At 38.3% G+C, this 22,879-nt stretch overlaps 1 protein-coding gene across 2 annotated transcripts in view; it reads left to right on the top strand.

Moving 5' to 3' along the window:
* The window catches only part of MINPP1 (multiple inositol-polyphosphate phosphatase 1), a 47,619-nt gene extending 25,245 nt beyond the window's left edge, over positions 1-22,374 (top strand). Inside the window, exon 5 of one of the 2 annotated variants that reach the window (XM_032137479.2) lies at positions 21,067-22,374. In XM_032137479.2, the coding sequence (XP_031993370.1) occupies positions 21,067-21,463 (397 nt within the window). In that variant the 3' untranslated portion in view covers positions 21,464-22,374. The remainder of the gene's footprint in view (positions 1-21,066) is intronic. The other variant, XM_032137492.2, reaches the window with a different exon arrangement.
* Positions 22,375-22,879: the final 505 nt, after the last annotated feature.

The following is a 22,879-nucleotide window of genomic DNA, read 5'->3' as shown; positions in this document are numbered from 1 at the left end:
TCTGCTGTTGGTCTGATGGGCTTCCCTTTGTGGGTAACCCAACCTTTCTCTCTGGCTGCCCTTAACATTTTTTCCTTCATTTCAACTTTGGTGAATCTGACAATTATGTGTCTTGGAGTTGCTCTTCTCGAGGCGTATCTTTGTGGCGGTCTCTGTATTTCCTGAATTTGAATGTTGGCCTGCCTTGCTAGGTTGGGAAAGTTCTCCTGGATAATATCCTGAATAGTGTTTTCCAACTTGGTTCCATTCTCCCCATCACTTTCAGGTACACCAATCAGACGTAGATTTGGTCTTTTCACATAGTCCCATATTTCTTGGAGGCTTTGTTCATTTCCTTTTATTCTTTTTTTCTCTAAACTTCTCTTCTTGCTTCATTTCATTCATTTGATCTTCAATCACTGATACCCTTTTTGCACTTGATTGAATCGGCTACTGAAGCTTGTGCATGCATCATGTAGTTCTCGTGCCATGGTTTTCAGGTCCATCAGGTCATTTAAGGTCTTCTCTAGGCTGTTTATTCTAGTTAGCCATTTGTCTAATCTTTTTTCAAGGTTCTTAGCTTCTTTGCGATGGGTTCGAACATCCTCCTTTAGCTCGGAGAAATTATTACCGATCGTCTGAAGCCGCCTTCTCTCGGCTTGTCAAAGTCGTTCTCCATCCAGCCTTGTTCCATTGCTGGCGAGGATCTGCGTTTCTTTGGAAGAGAAGAGGCGCTCTGATTTTTAGAATTTTCAGCTTTTCTGCTCTGGTTTCTCCTCATCTTTGTGGTTTTATCTACCTTTGGTCTTTGATCATGGTGACGTACAGATGGGGTTTTGGTGTGGATGTCCTTTCTGTTTGTTAGTTTTCCTTCTAACAGTCAGGACCCTCAGCTGCAGGTCTGTTGGAGTTTGCTGGAGGTCCACTCCAGACCCTCTTTGCCTGGGTATCACCAGCGGAGGCTGCAGAACAGCAAATATTGCAGAATGGCAAATGTTGCTGCCTGATCCTTCCTCTGGAAGCTTCGTCTCAGAGGGGCACCCAGCCATATGAGGTGTCAGTCGGCCCCTACTGGGAGATGCCCCCCATTTAGGCTACTTGGGGGTCAGGGACCCCCTTGAGGAGGCAGTCTGTCCGTTCTCAGATCTCAAACTCCGTGCTGGGAGAACCACTACTCTCTTCAAAGCTGTCAGACAGGGATGTTTAAGTCTGCAGAAGTTTCTGCTGCATTTTGTTCAGCTATGCCCTGCCCCCAGAGGTGGAGTCTACCTACAGAGGCAGGCAGGCCTCCTTGAGTTGCAGTGGGCTCCACCCAGTTTGAGCTTCCTGGCAGCTTTGTTTACCTACCCAAACCTCAGCAATGGCGGATGCCCTTCCCCTAGCTTCGCTGCTGCCTTGCAGTTTGATTTCAGGCTGCTGTGCTAGCAGTGAGCGAGGCTCTGTGGGCATGGGACCCTCTGAGCCAGGCGCGGGATATAATCTCCTGGTGTGCCGTTTGCTAAGACCATTGGAAAAGTGCAGTATTAGGGTGGGAGTGTCCTGATTCTCCAGGTACTGTCTGTCATGGCCTCCCTTGGCTAAGAAAGGGAATTCCCCGACCCCTTGCGCTTCCTGGGTGAGGTGATGCCCTGTTCTGCTTTGGCTCATGCTCCATGGGCTACACCCACTGTCTGACAAGCCCTAGTGAGATGAACTTGCTACCTCAATTGGAAATGCAGAAATCACCTGTCTTCTGCATGGCTCACACTGGGAGCTGTAGACTGGAGCTGTTCCTGTTTGGCCATCTTGGAACCTCCTCCTCATCTTGCTTATTTTCTTATAATTTGCTTATCTCACCTACAAATAAATTACAGAGGGAAAAATGCAACTAATTGAGCACTCCATTTTTGGTAGCTAGTAGCTGATGGTATCTTAATAAACTGAGAAGCTAATGAGGCGAATTTTCATGCGTGGCTTGTAGTAGCAGGTGTAGTTCTGTGGTGTAGAGGCAATATGACATAGTAGGCAGATGCTTGGATTTGGTTTGACTCCTGGTCCTGCTTTATGGATGCTGCAGTTTCCTCACTTTGGAAAAGAGGAATGAAGAATGCCTAGCCCTAATTAGAAAATTCAAAATACTCCAAACTCCAAAACTTTTTGAGTGTGGATGTGATGCAGCAAGTTGAAAATTCCACACCTGACCTCCTGTGATGGGTTGTAGTTGAAACTTTTAAAATTATTTAAAATATTGTATAGAATTACCTTCATGCTATGTGTGTAATGTGTATATGGAACATAAATGAATTTCATGTCTAGACTTGGGTCCCATCCCCAAGATTATATATATGAAAGTATTTCAAAATCTGAGAAAATTTGAAATCCAAAAGATTTATGGTCCCGAACATTTTGGATAAGGAATACTCAACCTATACCTCACCTGACTCATAGAATTGTGATAATCAAGTGAGATAATACTTATTAAAACACTTAGTATAATATGATATACAGACACGGTATTGGTATTATATGTGATAGTTCTCTGGCCCAAACATGTCCTTAATGTCTTTTTCAGATATTCACACACCCTTCCCCTCCACCACCCTCGCCCCCCTTGGCAATTGTTCAAATAATGAAAACAAGTACTTTGTGAGTTATTCTTTTCAAACTTTATGGCCTAATTTATTAAACTAACTTCCTTTTCATTGCAAGATGGAAAACATTTTTACTTCTTTTGGATGATTATGCCTTTTCTTGTGGCTTGAAAGGAAAATTCATTCAACAAAGCAGCTACCATGTTTATATGTCAGGCAGCGATGACTGAGGCAGAGTCACTGCACTGTGGCTCTTACAGTCTAGAGAAAATAAAAACATTTTATAAAAGCCATGCATAATGATATAACTGTTTGTGTAAGATTGTGAAACAATGTAAGAAGTTGAAAAAGAGAGTTTGACCCTTTAAGACAGGAAATCGTTTTGGCCACTGCCTCTTGTTCTAACTGAAGAAGGAATCAACAAACACTGCTCAGCAGTGAGCAGTGATGAAGAAACTGGCAGATGGTTTCCTGGGACTGGTTATATCTGTACTAAAAGACTGATGAGGATTTTAAAAGATGCTTATTTTGCTGAATTAAGATTAAATCTTAAAATAGGAAAGGAGAATAAAGTACAGTTTGAGGCTTCTGTCAGGTTTCTTTCCTAAAAACAGATTGACTGGTGCTGTGAGAGCACTTCTAAAGAAAATCAATATATGCTCAGCAAGGAGCAAGTAAGTTGTTTTTTGTTTGTTTGTTTTTAATTAATGGACTTTTAAAAGTAATTTTAGGTTCACAGCAAAATTGAGTAGAAAGTACAGAGAGTTCCTACTTACTGCTTTTCTCCACACATTGACAGTCAGGCACCAGTGTGGTACAATAATAAGCTTTTAATAGGATGTTTATCTTTGTGTTTTTCCTGATCTCTTCTACCAAAACATTGGCTTTTTTTTTTTTTTTTTTGTACATGACTTAAAATCCTTTTTTTAAATTTGGAATTAGAGTTTATAAATGAGTATTTTGACATTCATATTTTCTGACAAAATGACTTTCACTTAATTCCCAAGTTCCCAGGCTATTTTCGCTTTCTCCATCCCACCCCTACCCCTTGTTGGAATGTTGATATGTATACAGATTGGTTTTTTTATATTAACATTAAATCAGGGACATTCTTCAGTGCCACTGAATTTTTTTTTCAACATAATTTTAATAGCATGGTTTTACTTCATGGAAAAAATGGAAGATTGCAAATTGTTAAATTTTCAGTTAAATATAACCGGCCCTTGAAATTCAGCTCCTTGCATTTTATTAGGAACTTGACTTTTATTTTCCTTTTTGCACCATCACTATAGTAATGGGATTAAAGTTAAAACCAGCAAATTTAAGCAGATACTTCTATTAAAGCAGCTGTGATTAGAAAAGCAGATTGAATTCACTGAAGAAATGAAGTATCTCCAGATTTTATTTTACTGTCTCCTTCCGCATATGTCTGTTAATATAATCTTTTTAGATTCGAGGAATTCAACAAGTTACTTCATGTTTTCTCAAAGTAAGATTTATTTTGGGTCTGTAATTACTTGCCTCATGAGATCTTTCATTTTAAGTTAATTACTATAAAAATATTTTTTACTGTTATTAAATACCTCAACTCTCAGTGTTAACCTTTTTTTCTACCTTTTTGTTGGGTTTCAAATCATTGATATTTTCAGATTTCATAGTCTTATAAGGTATGGCTTTTTAAAGCTGTGTAGTCCCATATTTTAACGTAAGATGGCAGCATTGAGATAAATGTGTGGTGACACCAAGTGATTTTAGTTATTTGGTCAATTAGCCCATTGTAACAGGGGAAACTTGCAGCTTTAAAATTCTTAGAACTGTATGCCAATTCTAGGTCTTTTTGCCAACTTTTGAAGTCATAGTTCCATGGAGTTTAGCCAGGGGTATCAGGAATCTTTTCAGTGCTAGGAATCTCTTTAATGTTGAAAGATACTGGCTAAATATTTTCTTTTTTTTTTTTTTGGAGGCAGAGTCTCGCTGTATCACCCAGGCTGGAGTGCAGTGACATCATCTCGGCTCACTGCAACATCCACCTCCCAGGTTCAAGTGATTCTCATGCCTCAGCCTCCCAAGTAACTGGGATTACAGGCGCCTGCCACCATGCCCAGCTAATTTTTATATTTTTAGTAGAGAGACAGGGTTTCGCCATGTCGGCCAGGCTGGTCTTGAACTCTAACTTCAGGTGGTCTGCCTGCCTTGGCCTCCCACAGTGCTGGGATTACAGGATTACAGGGGTGAGCCACAGTGCCCGGCCACATACTGGCTAAATATTAATAAGTAAAAGTTTATATAACTAGCCTGGCTGTACTCTGAATTCATATTCAAATGTCCAGCTGCCTTTTTGACTATCACTAGATTGTAGGTCTACTAAGTAGATATTCATTATTTCTGCACAATTATTTTACCTTTGTCATTTTTTTAAAAACTATTGTTGAATTGTATCCAGTTTTGTAAGAATCACTCTTAAATATATTGTCATATCTGTTCTTGTCATAGTTGGAGAGTATACCTACTCTGTGCTGACCCCAACAGTAGAACCGGGAGGCAAATCTTGTTTCAGTTACTATTTTAAAAAAAGAAACTTCACACACAAAAAACCCCACAACTTTTTAATAACTGTTAAATTAGTAGAATAGGCTGTTTTCTGAAGTAGTAAGTTTCCTGTTTTAGAAGTATGCTAGTTGAATCTGGATAACTGTGTCAGAGATTCTTTTTTTTTTTTTTGAGACGGAGTCTCGCTCTGTCTCCCAGGCTGGAGTGCAGTGGCGCAATCCCGGCTCACTGCAAGCTCCGCCTCCCGGGTTCACGCCATTCTCCTGCCTCAGCCTCTCTGAGTAGATGGGACTACAGGCGCCCGCCACCACGCCCGGCTAATTTTTTGTATTTTTTTAGTAGAGATGGGGTTTCACCGTGGTCTCGATCTCCTGACCTCGTGATCCACCCGCCTCGGCCTCCCAAAGTGCTGGGATTACAAGCGTGAGCCACCACGCCCAGCCTGTGTCAGAGATTCTATAGAAGAAATGCTTCTACCACCTAAGAGGTTAGGAAATTATTTCGTGGTTCCATAACTAAAGGCTCAGTTCATTTCAATTCAGCAGGCAGTTTTTGAGCACATACAATGTGTGGTCATAGTGCTAGGCATTGGGAATGCATAAACATGGATAAGAAGTTATACCTGCTACATCCAAGGGGCTCTCAGTCTAGTAAGGAAGATGTCTTAAGAAAGCAATTTAGTCAAAAGCGAAAGGATGCTTGGGAAAGTAAGTCATGTCTGCAGTTCATGGTAGTTGGAAATGGCTTCTCTGTGGATGTAAGATGTAAGGTGAGCCTTAATCATTGACACTGTAGTGTAATGGAATTTGCATTGGCATAGGATTATTAAAATTCAAATCCTTGTTCAGCGTTTCCTAACCAAAACTTTGTCATCTTTAAAATTCAGGTAATACTCATGTTTCAAGATGTTGAGAAGGTTGAGTGGAGTTCTGTGTTCATGTATGTCTGCGTACCACACAAATACATGTAAAGACACATTTATCTTTTACCACTATGCTTTACACAATTATTAAGTATTTTATTAATTGTTATTAATACCATCATGACAATCATTCCAGGCAAAATTTGGCTAGGGAAGAATAAGGAAGACATCAAGGAAGAAGAGTATTGAGCAAAGGCCTATGTGGGAATGAAAATGTAAAATGCCCAAGTTAATTTGATGGTTTGAGTTAGACAGTGTTGGGAAATAAGCTGTTAGATAGGGTGTTATCTATGCCAGAGAAAAACGGTATACTTTACCTGTCATCTAGATGCTGATTTAAAAATTTTCCTGGCCGGGCATGGTGGCTCAGACCTGTAATCCCAGCACTGTGGGAGGCCAAGGCAGGAGGATCGCTTGAGCCCAGGAGTTTGAGACCAGCATGGGCAACAGGGGGAATCCCTACCTCTACAAAAGAAAAAAAAAAATTAGCCAGGCGTGGTGGCATGTGCCTGTAGTCCCAGCTACTCAGGAGGCTGAGGTGGGAGGATCACCTGAGCCTGGGAGCTCAAGGCTACGGTGAGCCGTGATCGTGCCACTGTACTCCAGCTTGGGCAACAGAGCAAGACCCTGTCTCTAAATAAATAAATAAATAAAATAAGATTGTTCCTATTTCTGCTTTATTTGTGTTAATTTTAAATAAGTTCCACGTATTCTGAGGTTTACACTTAAACATCTCTCTCCTTAATTAGAACATAGACAAGTAAAATCTATTGTTATTTTTCAAGAATATTTGGACAAATCTATTGAAATAAATATATAGCGTTTTCCAGGTTATCTTTGATAACCCACTGTGTTCAGGTTATTTGGCTGGCAACAGAGGGTATATACAAAGATGAATGCATTGAAATTGTCTCCAAACTCAAAGTTTAGAGAACACGTATAATAGCACTGAAACAGATAAAAACAAAATTACTGAGAGAGAATTAATTTGAACTCTTTGGGGTTTCGTAAAGGCTTTATGAGGAGTCTTTGAAGTAGGCTACCAAAGACTTTTCTTTCACTAATCTCAGCATATCAGCTCTTAGTAATTGTTTTGGTGTGTTTTTTAATAACTTGAGGCATAATTCATGTAAACTGTACCTATTTAAAGTATACAGTTTGGTCAGTTTTTACATATATATATATATATATATATATATATATGCCCATGAAACCATCACCATAATCAAGATAAAATATCCATCACATCCAAGTTTCTTTGTGACCCTTTCTAATTCACTTTCTACCCCCATTTTCAGGTAACCACTGATAACGCTTTCGTCACTATACATTAAGTTGTATTTTCTAGGATTTTATATAATGGAATCATAGTGAATTTTTTTTTGTTGGGCTTCTTTCACTCAGCATAGTGATTGTAAGATTCATCTGTGTTGCTGATGAATCTAATAGTTCATTCCTTTTTAAGACCAAGTAGTATTCTGTTACATAGATCCACCACCATTTGTTCACCTTTTGATGAACATTTGGTTATTCACAGTTTTGAGGCTATTGCAAATAATGCTTCTGAATATTTGTGATCTTTGTATGTTATGTTTTGATTTCTTGGGAACCTACCTAATTAGATGGAATGGCTGAGTCTTAAGTAGGTGTATTTTTCACTTTTTTTTTTTTTTTTTGAGACAGAGTCTCACTCTGTTGGCCAGGCTGGAGTGCAGTGGCACGATCTTGGCTCACTTCAACCTCTGTCTCACGGGCTCAAGCAGTTCTCCTGGCTCAGCCTCCCGAGAAGCTGGGATTACAGGCATGTGCCACCACACCCAGATAATTTTTGTATTTTTAGTAGAGATGGGGTTTCATCATTTTGGCCAGACTGGTCTCGAACTCCTGACCTCAGATAATCCGCCTACCTCGGCCTCCCAAAGTGCTGGGATTACAGGCATGAGCTGCCGTGCCCGGCCGTATTTTTCACTTTTTAAGAAACTGCCAAACTTTTCCCACCAATGTATGAGAGTTTCAGTTGTTCCACATCCTGCCAACACTTCATATGGCAGGTCTTTTTAATTTTAACCATTCTAATGGGTGTGTAGTAGTACTTTGTTGTGGTTTTAGTTTGCATTTTCATAATGATTAGTGATACTGAGCATCTTTTCATGTGCTTATTTACATCTATATATCTACTTTGGTGAAGTCTTTATTTTGTCTGCTTTTTGATTGGGTTATCTTTATTACTGTTCTCAGTGTGTGTGTGTGTGTGTGTGTGTGTGTGTGTGTGTTGTCTAGGTACAAGTCCTTTGTCAGATTTATGCTCTAGAAATATATTCTCTTAGTCTATGGTTTGCCTTTTTAAAAATATATATATATATTAATGGACTGATTTAGCCCCATTATTGAGGCATTTCACCCTGAGTATTTATATGTACCCTGTGTATTTTGAGGTTTTCCCACTCTGGCTTATGTGAAAACTATTCTGTTTTTTTGTGTGTGTGTTAGCTTTGGGAATTTTTTTTTTCTTTTTTTAGACGGGGTCTCACTCTGTTACCCAGGCCAGAGGACAGTGGTGCAATCATAGCTCACTACAGCCTCAACCTCCCAGGCTCAGGCAATCCTCCCACCTCAGCCTCCCAAGTAGCTGCCACCACATGCATATACCACCATGCCTGGCTAATCCTTAAAAAATTTTTAATACATGGGACTTATTTTTATTTATTTATTTATTTTTATTTTTCTCTTGCTGTGTTGCCCAGGCTGGTCTCCTGGTGGGCTCAAGCAGTCCTTCCCCTCTGCTTCCGGAGTCACTGGGATTGTAGATAGGAGTAATCTGTAATTAGCTCTAATTTTTTTTTTTTTTTTTTATCTATTCCTTTTCAATGTTTTTTCTCTGGGATTTGGATAGTTTTCTCATATGCATGTGCTTGTTCAGTGCCAGCTGAAAATTTGAGGGAGCCCCTGCTGGTCTGCAGCACTCTCCTCTCAGGTACTCCTGCTGTGAATTCAGCCAGTGTGGCCTCCCTAAATTCTCACTCCCATCTCAGCTGCTCAGGGCGACTTCCCGAGCTGTTTGGGCATCCCCTCCCCGTGCCATAGTCTGGAAACTCGGCAGTAAGCTGGGGCAGCTGTTGGAGTCGCCTCCTTTGCCTTCCTTTTCTCATACTATGACTGTTGTTGAGTGTCTGAAACTTTGTATGTTTTGTTCAGCTTTCTGGTACTTTAAGGTAGGACAGTAAATCTGGTCCCTGTTACTCCATCTTGACTGGAAGTGGAAACTGTTTCAGTGTATTTTTGCTTGAGGAAGAAAAATGTCATACTTGAGTCATTTTAGTTCTTGATTTATGTTAAGCTGTTGGATTGATGCTTCTCCAAATACTCACTGGAACTGATGTTTCAATTAGATGTGGAAGACTTAACAACAAATTTTTTTCTGGTAGTTTTCTTCCCAAAGCATCTGGCAGTTCATGTTGCTTATTTGTATACTTACATAAATATGGGAATTATATAAGTTGTGTAAAGCTGTATTTGATATTCCTGGATCATGTTTAAAAACATACTTTGCATAACATCAGTTGAGTGTGAAACGTGAATTAAGAGCTTAGAAAGATCTAGCTGAGTACATTTGGGGGGAAAACATGCAATTATTAGTTGTTTTTCTGGTTGAGCTTTTTGAATAACTTGAAGTAGTTGCTTTGTATCCTTTATCTACTTTGAACACACATAGTTATCAACCCTCATTAAAAGACAGGATTTTAGACTTAAACTTTGTTTTTGGTTGAAGACATAATAAAATTTCCTTACCAATTTCTGTAAGTAAAAGGAGGGGTGTAATTTGGAGAACTGCAGTAATCCTCTTAACCATTTTCGCGCTGTTATTCCTAAAATAAGAAGGGTTGACCAGATCTCAAACCTAAAACATTATGATTCTTCATATTTCTATCCAGACATTTATATAGATTACTCATTTGCTTTCATATATTTGTATTAATAGTTTACATTTTCAAGCAAAATATGTATCTTTTCAAGTGGTTTTGTCACTTTTTGGAAAATGCAACATTCCAAGTTTAATGCATTTTTATCAGGGAGAGAGCAGTTAAAGGTGTAATTCCTTTTCTTTGGGATAATTCTGCCAAGAGTCCCAAAGAAAGAATAGCCATTACAATGACTGTTGTAGTCATTACAATGTAATGGGGAATGTAAGTTAATTTGAGGACTGTGACTAGTTGGATCAGAATGCAGAACATCTGAATTATTCTTAATTTGGTGTTAAATATTCGTTCTGCTTAGACATTTTAAATATAGTATTAGGATAAAATTATCAGACATTTGTGGAATATATATGACTTTGGGGATATAAACCAATATGGGACAGAATTATAGACACATTATTCCTCAGGATGTCACATTGTAATATAATATATAGCGCAGGGATTCTTGGGGTATAGAGTCTGAAATCCCAAAACTATATTCAAGTTTTTATGGACCACATGCCTTTCTTTAGTATGAAGTTCCATTTAGATTCTCAGATGGTTTCATGTCCTTTGTGAAAGTTAAGAACCACAGATGCAGTGAGGATTGAGTGATTGCCTTGGCAGCCCTCCTTTAAAAAACATTTACCTCTTCCTGTATTTTTTGCTTGTTTGTTTGTTTTGAGACAGGGTCTTACTCTGACACCCTGGAGTGCAGTGGCATGATCATGGCTTATTGCACCCTCGACTTCCTGGGTTCAAGTGATCCTCATACCTCAGCCTCCCAAGTAGCTGGGACTACAGGCATGCGCCACAGCGCCTGGCTAATTTTGTGGGGGTTTTTTGTAGACACAAGGTCTCTCCATGTTTCCCAGGCTAGTCTCAAACTCCTGGGCTCAAGCAGTTCTCCCATCTGAGCCTCCCAAAGTGCTGGGATTACAGGCGTCAGCCACCACGCCCAGCTTATTCTTCTGTTAAAGGAAAAACTTGGTCCTTTCTGTCATGGTATCCTGAACCTCACAACTCTGTTTATTGAATGGTAGTGACAAAGCCACGTGAGACCGTAGATAAAGTAAAATATAGCAATCTTTATGCTCTTAGCAATCTTATGACAAAATATATGCAGGGGTTTTATATAAGAAGAACATAATTATGAGTGTCAACCGAGAAGGAATTCATTTCACATTTGTTCTCTTTTTTGCCCTCCTATACCTACGTGCCTATGTTTCTCTCTTTCTCCTGTCAGTCTCTCTCCTCTCTCTGTTTCTCTCTCTCACACACACACACACACACACACACACACACACACACACACACACACTTTCTTACTCCCTCATTCAGACATATACACATACTCATACCCATTTATTGTTGCCAGTATTTTGGGCTTATTCATAGACCAGCTTTGGTTTGTTGGAGAAGGCTGGAAGTGAAACCAGAAAAGTTGTCATACCATCTTTGTGATTTTGGTGTATTCAGGGAGAAACTGGAGATTTGGTTCCTTCAAATAGTGATTGGGCATATACTAACTGGAGTTCCTAGGAGATGGTTTAAGAACCAGATTGGACTCTTTTAAGATTAACTCTCAATTGTGACACAGGGCAAAGAGCAGCATGTTCATAGACTTGGAACCAAATCACTTCTTCATAGAAATTAGTGATTTACTTTATACAGTCCTGGCACATACCTTTAATGGCTTCTGGTAAAAATTAGATTATAAATAAATACTTTTGTGAATTTGTTTTTCGGTGTTTAAAAGTTATAAAAACAAACAAACCCTACTGTATGTGTGCACACACACAAACTCCACAGCTGTCTCAGCTTCCACCAGTTGAAGGTATCCAAGCTCCATTTTTGGTGTCTATATATTTGCAATAGAAACATAATATGTTTTTCCATTTGACACTATGCTACTTAACTTTGTCAAAGAAAATAGAAATGTGAGTAAGCCTTATAAATGGGCAAACACAGCTGTTTAAGAAGGATTATATATTAGCTCTTTGGAAGCTCTTTTGGTCATAGATAATTACCTGGAGGCAGTTTTTTTTTTATATACCCGAGTTTGATATTTTGCCAGTAGAGTTTCAAACAATGAAGTAGAAATTCGTTTATATATTGCTTAGTCATTCTTGTTTATAAGAAGAGCATTCTGAAATTCTTAACTATGAATGGGACCTTGATTTGAACCATATAGTTTAAAATGCCTGAAAAATTATTGGCTAAGTCCTCTTGAATTTTGTACCTCATGATTTGAGTTAGATGTTTTACTTATTCCTTCTTTGGGAGTTGTTTGGAAAAAACTCAAACCCTGTTTTTCCTCTGCCTGCACACCAACACAACAATAGTCAACACAACTTCTGCATTAGTCTATTCTTGCATTGCTATAAAGAAATACCTGAGGCTGGGGAAGAGACACTTAATTGGCTCACAGTTCTGCAGGTTGTAAAAGCATGGCTCCAGCATCTGCTTCTGATGAGGGCCTCAGGAAGCTTACAGTCATGGTGGAAGAGAAAGGGAGCCAGTGTACCACATGGTGACAGTAGGAGCGAAAGTGAGAGAAGGAAGAGGTCCCAGGCTCCTTTACACAACTAAATCTCATATGAACTAACTGAGCAAGAACTCACTTATCACCAAGGGGATGATGCTAAGCCATTTGAGAGGTCCCCCATGTCCCAGTCTCTTCCCACCAGGCCCTACCTCCAACATTGGGAATCACATTTCAACATGAGATTGGGAGGGGACAAACATCCAAACCATATCATTCCAACCCTGGCCCCCCAAATCTCATATCTCCACATTTCAAAATACAATCATGCCTTCACAATAGTTCCCCATGAGTTTCATGTGAACTAACTGAGAAGTCAATCATCACCAAGGGGATGGCACTAAGCCATTCAAGAGGCATCCGTCCCCATGATTCAGTACCTCCCACTAGGCCCCACCTTCAACATTGGGGATCACTTTTCAGCATGAGATTTGGAGGAGACAAACATCCAAACTATATCAACTTCTGTGACCCAATGTTGGGGGATGGGGGTTCCCCACCAATAAGCAGCAGACACCAGCTAGGTATCCTCTAATATTGACACTATCTGCCTGGATGTAGCATCAGATCTCACAAGTTGAGGACTCAATCCCCAAGATTGCCCCCTGCCCTTTTCAGATACCAGTCATAAGTCTGGGCCTCTGGAACACCTGACTGACTGGCTTCAAGTTGGGGTTTTCACAGCCCCCTCTTTGGGTTCACTTAATTTTCAGGAGTGGCTCACAGAGCTCAGGAAAACGTGTTTACCGGTTTAGTATAAAAGATATTACAGAGGATACAAATGACACATAAAATGAGGTATGGGGGAAGGGATGTGGAGCTTCCATGCCCTCCCAGGGCCACACCACCCTCCAGGAACCTCCAGATTTTCAGCTGTCCATAAGCTTTCCAAACCCTGTCCTCTTGGGTTCTTATGGAGGCCTCATTACTTAGACATGATTAATTAAACTGTTGGCCATTGGTGATCAACTTGACCTTCAGCCCCTCTCCCTCTTCCCTGAGGTTGAGGGATGGGCTTGAAAATCCTAACCCTGTAATCATGCCTTTGCCTTTTTGCTGACCAGCCCCATCCTGAAGCTATCAATCAACATGAGCATACAAAAAGACATCACTTTGGAGATTTCAAGGATTTTAGGAGTTTTGTACCAGAAAACAGGAACAAAGACCAAATATATATTATATTTCACAATATCATTGGAACCTTAAGAAAGAAGCCTCTCTCCTTTCTTATGGAGCCTAGAGGAATAAAGATAATAATAAAGATTACTTTATTTACGAATAGTAATACTTTACAAAGTAATCTTTATTATCTTTATTCTAGTTTGTCCTTGAACCATTAAAGGTTACTAAGTTGAATTCAGGCTGAGAAAAACAAAATAGCAAAGAAAAACATTTATGTTTGAGATTTTAGTGATTTATATTCTGAGATGTTATGTAATGGAAATACTTTTGAGATAAAGCAAAAAATACTTAACATTCTTTTAGTTGTTGCAACTTATTTAAGAGTGTGCGTAATTCTTACCCTTGAAACCTCAACCTAGACATTTGGTTAATTCTGTTTTTGAAATGGGAAAATCAAGAATAAAGTCAGATTTTAAAAATTGTATAAAACATGTAGTTGCTAAAATGTAATTTTAAGTCCTCTTTAGGGTTTCAGTTTTATGAACCCTATGTCCTCCTTAGGGTTTCATGTTGATAGCATATTATATGAAATATTATGGCAGTTTTTTCTATTTTATAAGCTGTTTTTCTCTGAGATAAAATTTCTCTAAGCGGGATTTTTAATAGTCAAGCTTCCTTTACTTTTTTTTAAAAAAGACATAAACCAAACCAAGTATATTCTTACCTGTATCCAGTAAAGATTTGTGTACATACATTTAGGAGTGATTTATACATATGTCTTGAAGTGATAATTTGTTTTAGGTGATTATATGTTTCATATATGTTTGTGTTATACTTCACTAGTAGTGATACTGTCAAGCAAAAAAATTATGCAGCATCATAAAACTAACTTTGTTTTCTTTTTAAAAAATTTATTCTTAAGAAACCTTACCTGGACATAATACTAATTTAAAATATCTTCTTTTAATATGTCTTATAATCCAGTGTCTTAGAAATGACCAAACTCATTTTGGTTATATCTAGGAAATCAAAGGTAAAGATGGAGAGATTGATTGGCAATGAGAGGAGGTTCATGAATTGAGAATAGAATGTGTAAGAAACATGAAATAGGTCACATTGAGTCTGGATACAACCTCAGAATCCTTCTCAATGCAGTGTTCCAAATAGCTATTAATTACTGATTGGAGATTTGGCCCAGATACTGGTTTTATGACTAAAAATTGTCATTTATTGACATACTCTCTTTCTTCTAAGCAAGAGTAAAAATTTAGATGCATACACCCTTGTCTTTGTTCATCTGCTTAGAGGCTTACATCATTAGTGATCATGTCGTAGGGCAAAATTGGGATTCAGCCCCAGAGGCCATATGGTTCTTGGCTTCACGGAGGCAAGAATTCAAGAGTGAGCCAAAAGAGTAGAGCGAAAGCAAGTTTATTAAAAAGTAAAGGAATAAAAGGGAGGCTGCCACATAGGCAGAGTAGCCTTGAGGGCTGCTGGTTGGCTATTTTTTATGGTTATTTATTAATCGTATGCTAAACAAGGAGTGGATTATTCATGAGTTTTCTGGGAAAGGGTAGGGAATTGTCGGGACCAAGGGTTCCTTCCCTTTTTAGACCTTATAGGGTAACTTCCAGGAGTTGCCATGGCATCTGTAAACTGTCACGGCACAGATGGGAGTGTCTTTTAGCATGCTCATGTATTCTAATTAGCACATAATGAGCAGTGAGGATCATTGAGGATGAGCAGAGGTCACTGTCATTGCCCTCTTGATTCTGGCTGGTTGTGGCTGGCTTCTTTACCACATCCTGTTTTATCAGCAGGATCCTTGTGACCTGCATCTTGAGAAACACGTTCTGCCGAACTATCTCAATCAGCTTTTTATAGAACTGTGCTTTTCATTGAATATTTTTTTCTTATTGCGTGTTCATTTCAGAAGAAAAACTTGAGAAATGTGGTCTTTGCCTTTGCATTGTTGGAAAAGAATTGATGCCTTATTTAAGAAACAATCAGCTGGGCGTGGTGGCTCACACCTATGATCCCAGCACTTTGGGAGGCCGAGGTGAGAGCATCACTTGGGGCCAGGAGTTCAAGACCAGCTTGGGCAACAAGACCCCATTTCTACAAAAAAAAATTAAGAAATAGTTGGGCGTGGTGGTGCACTCCTGTGGTCCTAGTTACTTGGGAGGCCTACGTGGGAAGAACGCTTGAGCCCAGGAGGTCAAGGCTGCAGTGAGCCATGATCACACCACTGTATTCCAGCCTGGGTGACAGAGCGAGCTCCTGTATCTTTAAACAAAAACAAGGAAAAAAATATCATTTTTAAAAAATTTTGCGGGATTTTACATGTGCTTTTGCCAAATTGCATGTTGCTGAAGAGTGTTACTAAGCACTGACAATGGAGTCTTCCTCAGTCAGTATGTTGAAATACTGTGTTTCTTCCCACAAATAAGAACTGATTTGATTTTAAATGATTTTTCTTTTTTTCCCGAGACAGATTCTCGCTCTGTCACCCGGGCTAGAGTGCAGTGACACGATCTTGGCTCACTGCAACCACTGCCCCCTGGGTCAAGTGATTCTTCTGCCTTCGCCTCCTGAGTAGCTTGGACTACAGTCATGTGCCACCACACCCAGCTAATTTTTTTGTATATTTGATAGAGATGGGGTTTTACTAGGTTGGCCCACCTGTTCTCAAACTCTTGGCCTCAAGAGATCTGCCCACGACCTAAGTGCTAGGATTACTTGATTTTAAGTGATTTTAATCAGCAATGGTTTGAAAATAAATTTAAGTGACTAAGAAGTGACTAAGTTCCTAAATTATTTACTCTACTCCTCATAAACAAGTATTTTCTTATAAAAGGCATTAAGGTTTTTCCAAGTAAAATTTTTTGGTATAAATTGTTTCCATACAATTTAATTTATGGTATACCCGTGGTTTTGCTTTTGCATTTGGATCTTTAGCACTTTCGGATATCTGATGAATTTTAAAATATGCTCTTCAATGAAATGAGTTTGTTACTTGATACCATGTTTACCTTTAAAGTGTTAGGTACTAATATTTTAGGAGAACTGACTTGAACTCATCTCCTAGATTCTAAACTAGAATCTAGTGCTGGGTCACTTCACTGCTAGAACTGCTGTGGCTCTTGCTGCCACTGTGGCTGTTTGCTATCACAGATTGATCGATGGCTCTGTGGCAAACACTACCATAGAGCCATCGATCAATATGTGATAACAAATATGCGAGTATTTTTCTGTAGCTCAAATCCAACAGCTTTGCAAGGGAAGTAGCTTATCTTCATTCGGCAGGAATGAAGCCTTAGAGAGATTGAGTAATCTGCCCTAAAATTTGCTCACAACTAAGTTATGCCCTCTAGTTTTCAAGCTGCTTAGTTTTTCCCTCTCTAAAAGGGTATGATAGAACCTGTATCATAGAGTAAGCAATTACTTTGCTAAGGCTGCAATGAGCAGCATTTCTGTTTTAAGACTTAGTAGGAGTGTATTCATGACCCAGCTCAAACACCACCTCCTCAGCAAAGCGCGTTCAATTCTTCCTTAGACAGAAGGATTTGTTCTCTGGGTTTCTCTAACAGACACATGCGAATCTGCAAGAGCCAGAAATGTTTCGTTTGTGTTTCTTGTTCTTTTATCCCACTATTCTTCTCCCCTCCCCTCCCCCTCCAAGAAGAAAAAACTAGCATGGTGCCTGGCACTTGGCGTGAAATGACAGGGCCTGTCACATCTAACAAATTAACCAAATGGATCCTTTGAAAAGTCTCTTCTTTATTACGTTTTGGAAAGTTGAGTGCGGCTAATTTGCCCAGGGCCTTTTGTATGAATATGAGCATCATCAGCTAGCGGCTTTTTCTTGAGTAGCAACCTACGTTAAGTCACAAAGGGTAAAAGTAGAAAAATAATTATTATAAATGAAATTGTGCTCTTTTTCAATAGTTTTCATTATCACAAACTTAAAATATTTATACTTGGTTATTGTAAAAATATGTAAATTATAAAAATAAAATTATAAGTGTATTATTCCCTATAGGCACATTTCAATTTCTAAGCAAAATCTTGTTCTTGCTTTTAATGGCTCTACTTTTTTTAAACTATTACCCTTGTCTTATTATTGTTTTACTAGTGCATTTAACTAGACCTTTAAGATATTAGGGGTTTTTTTTGATGTGTTTCAAATTTGTGTAATAGACATTGCTCTCTGTAAGAAGATAATCAATACTTATGGACTTTATAGAAAGTTAGCACTTTTCCTTCCTATTGAAAATTGTCTGGAATTCTAAAATACAATTTTAAAACAAATTGGATTCATCAAATGGTAGAAGACAGTAATTTATTTTTGATGGGATGGTTTACTGTGAGAATCTAATATATAAACTTCCTTGATTTCCCATAAAACTTCCAATAAGCATTTTTAAGTATAGTTTTCCTCAAATTTCTTCTGAAGAATTCATTGATTTTAACATATCACTGACAGTAAGGCAGTAAAAAAAGGGGGGAAGGTGTTTACTGCCTTTTGTATAAACCCAAGGAACCTTGAAATTTACAACTTAAATTTGAGTCACAGTCTAGATTTAATTTCTTCTATAGCTTGGATGCAATTAATAGAACTTTGAACTCATAATTTGTGCATAGCCCTTTTGGTCTCTTTCCTTCCCCCAATTTATAGTTTTCATGTGTGTGTTTTTATTTGTCTTGTATCTTTTCTCCTATTTGCTATTCATTTGATTAACTTTTGAATCTAAGTATGTAAGACTGTCCATACCACTATCTGTCCTGTGCTCTCCAACACAGTAGCCACCAGCAACATGTGGTGGTTTGGTGCTTAAAAAGCGGCTGGTCTGAGTGAAGCTGTCCATAGTGTAAATTATGCACTGGATCTCAGACACTTGGTAGAAAAAAGAATGTAAAGTTTACTAATGGCGTATAAATTACTTGCTGAAATGACAATAGTTTGGATATATTGTCATATCTTGTCCCCAGTTTATTAGAGTTCTTCCGTGGGGGAAAGAGGAGAGAGTTACTAACAGTAAATTCTTCTGGTTAGACAGTGGAAGTGTTGCTGCTATTGCTGCTATCCTCCCTGACCTGTTTTGTGTGCTAATAGATTCCATGGAGAGCAATAACTGAAAGTTGAATTTAGGATTGCTTCTGGCTTTGAGGTTTCTACCTAATGGCTAAAGGATTTAAAATGTAAACCAGTATATTTATATTACTTGTTTTTCTTTTAACTTGTATCCTTATTAAATTTCATTATTTAGATGGTGACAGTAGTGTTAGCTTAGACTTGAATATACTCAGATGTATAAAGGGGCCAGGCAAGTAACAAAGGAATGAATTCATCCTATGTTAGACAATGTGGAATGATACATGTGCTGTGCAACAAGTATGTGCCCTCTCTACAGGGTGGGTAACCTTATTCCTATTTAGCTGATTATGGTCTTATGGGTATATGTGGACTTGTGTTGCCGGATCTTTCAGATTTCTAAGAAGAGCAAAAATCTGGATTTTTAAGAATCTTAAACCTCTCAATTTTTAAATACTGATAAGTAATGTAAGATTTAAAAATACTTATGCTGGTCAAACTAAATATGGCTGTGTTCTGAATGCTACTGCTTGGTAACTTCACACCTAAGAGGTTGCTTCTTGGAAATAAATACAGGTGTTAGGTATTTTAGATGACCTAATTAAAGTATACCAGTTATGAAGAGAGGCTTGGTAAGCTCCTGTTGATGAATGGCTTTTAAGTTTTACACCTTTTAGAGAATATTAATCTGAAAGTAGTGAATAATTGTCTTTTAGTTTGTTTTGAAATACTGTTAACAGTTTCAGTGTACTTTCTGAGTATATATTTCTAGCATACTCTTTTTATGGAAGTTATTCTGCTCCTTATTTTTTCTTACATGCTTTTCTGTAGTTATTTTAATATGAATTGTTTTCCTGAACATTTAGAAAAAGGTTTGTGTCAGATTGCTTGTCTCTTCTCACAGAGCCCCCATTCTGGTGTGTGTACTGTTCAGAAGTATGATGGGTTGTTTTCTGAGATTTCCTGGTTCTGTTCCCTTCCCCCCGCTTTCATCTAGACTTACTTTTTCCTTTGTCTCTTCTGTCCCTCTCCTGCTTGGCTGAAATTCCACTCCCAGCAGTTTCTCCAGTGTGAGCCCTGTGTTTGGAGAGTTCACAGGAGCTCCAGGTTTCTCCAGCCCCAGGCCTCACTGTAGGCCTGCCTTGCACTCACCAAGTCCTGGAGAGGACTAAATACTTCCCAATTTGAGCTGCTATATCCAATTCACACACAGCACTTCCAGTGAATACCTGTGGGCTGTTTGGGATTCTCCTGTTCTCAGATTGCTCAGATGCTCTGTGGCTTCTCTCTGCTTTCTTCAACAGATACTGATAATATCTAGTGCTTGAGGTTGGATGCTACTTGGAGTGGTTCGTAGAGAACACTTTTCCACCTAGTTATGTTGTAAATGTTTCCCATGGGTTTTTGGATTTGCCATCTGCTTGCTGTGTTTGTGTGTGTTGGGAGCAGAGGGAATCAGGAAGGTCTAGAACTGCTGCTTCTATCCTCCCAGAAAATCCAGATGCACTAAATTGATAACCTGATGAGTGGTGGCAAAATTCAGACAGTCATGTTTGAATAGGTTTACAAATTATATTTAAGAAAAATAGTATTTTTTCTATAAAGGTAGGGAAAAGGCTAAGCAGTCATTCACTGCTTCTTATAAAAATTCTTTACCAGAAAAAAAAATCATAGAAAACTTCAAGAAAAAGAATTGATTTAGCTCAGTGTTGAAAGTGGTTTGTATTCCTGGCACTTTATACTCCCACTCCCAACCAGAGACACATTGTTTCAGCCACAATAGGTTACATCACTAACCTTTTGTGGGTTTTGTAAACCATTGAAGGATTACATGAATTACCATGTGATCCTGTTCAGACTTGATAAGACATTTACTGAATATTGCTTGTTCTTATTCCCTAGATATAAATAAAATAACACTTTATTCAAAAGAGCTCCATGGAGTAATATTTACTAAGGGCCAGGTTGCTCAGTTTTATGCACAGAAAGGCAATACAGTGTTGAAATACACATCTGTTTCAAGTTCCCGTATCTATAAGACACTTCTCTCTCTTTAAACTTAAAGGAAAATATGTATGCACACTGTTTTATGTGGATTTACAACAGTACAGCGATCCTGAATTTCGGAACTCAGCTTCCAGTATAAAAAGTTTAGTTCTCTGCCACACGGAATTTCAGCTGTATGCTTGAGTAATGTATATAAAGATTTAAAAAAATAGATGGGATCATTTAAACTAAAAAAAATGGGAAAGTTACTCCTAAGTGTAAATACTATGTTCTATGACATTAATGTATATACCTTATTTTCTGTTAATTTCTGTTTGAAGGTCTCAGCCAATTTCTTCTCCAGTCATCCTCCAATTTGGTCATGCAGAGACCCTTCTTCCACTGCTTTCTCTCATGGGCTACTTCAAAGACAAGGAACCCCTAACAGCTTACAATTACAAGGAACAAATGCATCGGAAGTTCCGAAGCGGTCACATTGTACCTTATGCATCGAACCTGATATTTGTGCTTTACCACTGTGAAAATGCTAAGACTCCTGAAGAACAATTCCGAGTGCAGATGTTATTAAATGAAAAGGTGCTACCTTTGGCTCACTCACAAGAAACTGTTTCATTTTATGAAGATCTGAAGAACCACTACAAGGATATCCTTCAGAGTTGTCAAACCAGTGAAGAATGTGAATTAGCAAGGGCTAACAGTACATCTGATGAACTATGAGTAACTGAAGAACATTTTTAATTCTTTAGGAATCTGCAAGGAGTGATTACATGCTTGTAATAGGTAGGCAATTCCTTGATTACAGGAAGCTTTTATATTACTTGAGTATTTCTGTCTTTTCACAGAAAAACATTGGGTTTCTCTCTGGGTTTGGACATGAGATGTAAGAAAAGATTTTTCACTGGAGCAGCTCTCTTAAGGGGAAACAAATCTATTTAGAGAAACAGCTGGCCCTGCAAATGTTTACAGAAATGAAATTCTTCCTACTTATATAAGAAATCTCACACTGAGATAGAATTGTGATTTCATAATAACACTTGAAAAGTGCTGGAGTAACAAAATATCTCATTTGGACCATCCTTAACTTGATTGAACTGTCTAGGAACTTTACAGATTGTTCTGCAGTTCTCTCTTCTTTTCCTCAGGTAGGACAGCTCTAGCGTTTTTCTTAATCAGGAATATTGTGGTAAGCTAGGAGTATCACTCTGGAAGAAAGCAACATCTCTAGATGAGAATTTGAAACAAGAAACAGACTGTTGTAAAAGGACACCTTCACTGAAGCAAGTCGGAAAGTACAATGAAAATAAATATTTTTGGTATTTATTTATAAAATATTTGAACATTTTTTCAATAATTCCTTTTTACTTCTAGGAAGTCTCAAAAGACCACCTTAAATTATTATATGTTTGGACAATTCGCAACAAGTCAGATAGTTAGAATCGAAGTTTTTCAAATCCATTGCTTAGCTAACTTTTTCATTCTGTCACTTGGCTTCTATTTTTGTATTTTCCTATTATATGAAATGTATCTTTTGGTTGTTTGATTTTTCTTTCTTTCTTTATAAATAGTTCTGAGTTCTGTCAAATGCCATGAAAGTATTTGCTATAATAAAGAAAATTCTTGTGACTTTACTACCAGGACTTTTCTCTTCTCCGTGTCAAAATACAATCAATAATTGATGGTAAAAGTTTGGAAATTCAAGCAGCTTTGACTCACCTGGCAATTTTTTTTAAATTTTTTTATTATACTTTTAAGTTCTAGGGTACATGTGCACAACATGCAGGTTTGTTACATATGTATGCATGCACCATGTTGGTGTGCTGCATCCATTAACTTGTCATTTACATTAGGTATATCTCCTAATGCTATCCCTCCCCCCTCCCCCCACCCCATGACAGGCCCCAATGTGTGATGTTCCCCTTCCTGTGTCCAAGTGTTCTCATTGTTCAATTCCCACCTATGAGTGAGAACATGTGGTGTTTGGTTTTTTGTTCTTGCGATAGTTTGCTGAGAATGATGGTTTCCAGCTTCATCCATGTCCCTACAAAGGACATGAACTCATCCTTTTTTATGGCTGCGTAGTATTCCATGGTGTATATGTGCCACATTTTCTTAATCCAGTCTATCATTGATGGA

The sequence above is a fragment of the Hylobates moloch genome, unplaced genomic scaffold (assembly GCF_009828535.3).
Source record: "Hylobates moloch isolate HMO894 unplaced genomic scaffold, HMol_V3 SCAFFOLD_3, whole genome shotgun sequence".
Taxonomy (NCBI): Eukaryota; Metazoa; Chordata; class Mammalia; order Primates; family Hylobatidae; genus Hylobates; species Hylobates moloch.
The sequence above is the reverse complement of the archived record's forward strand: the minus strand, read 5'-3'. Positions and strand labels throughout refer to the sequence as shown.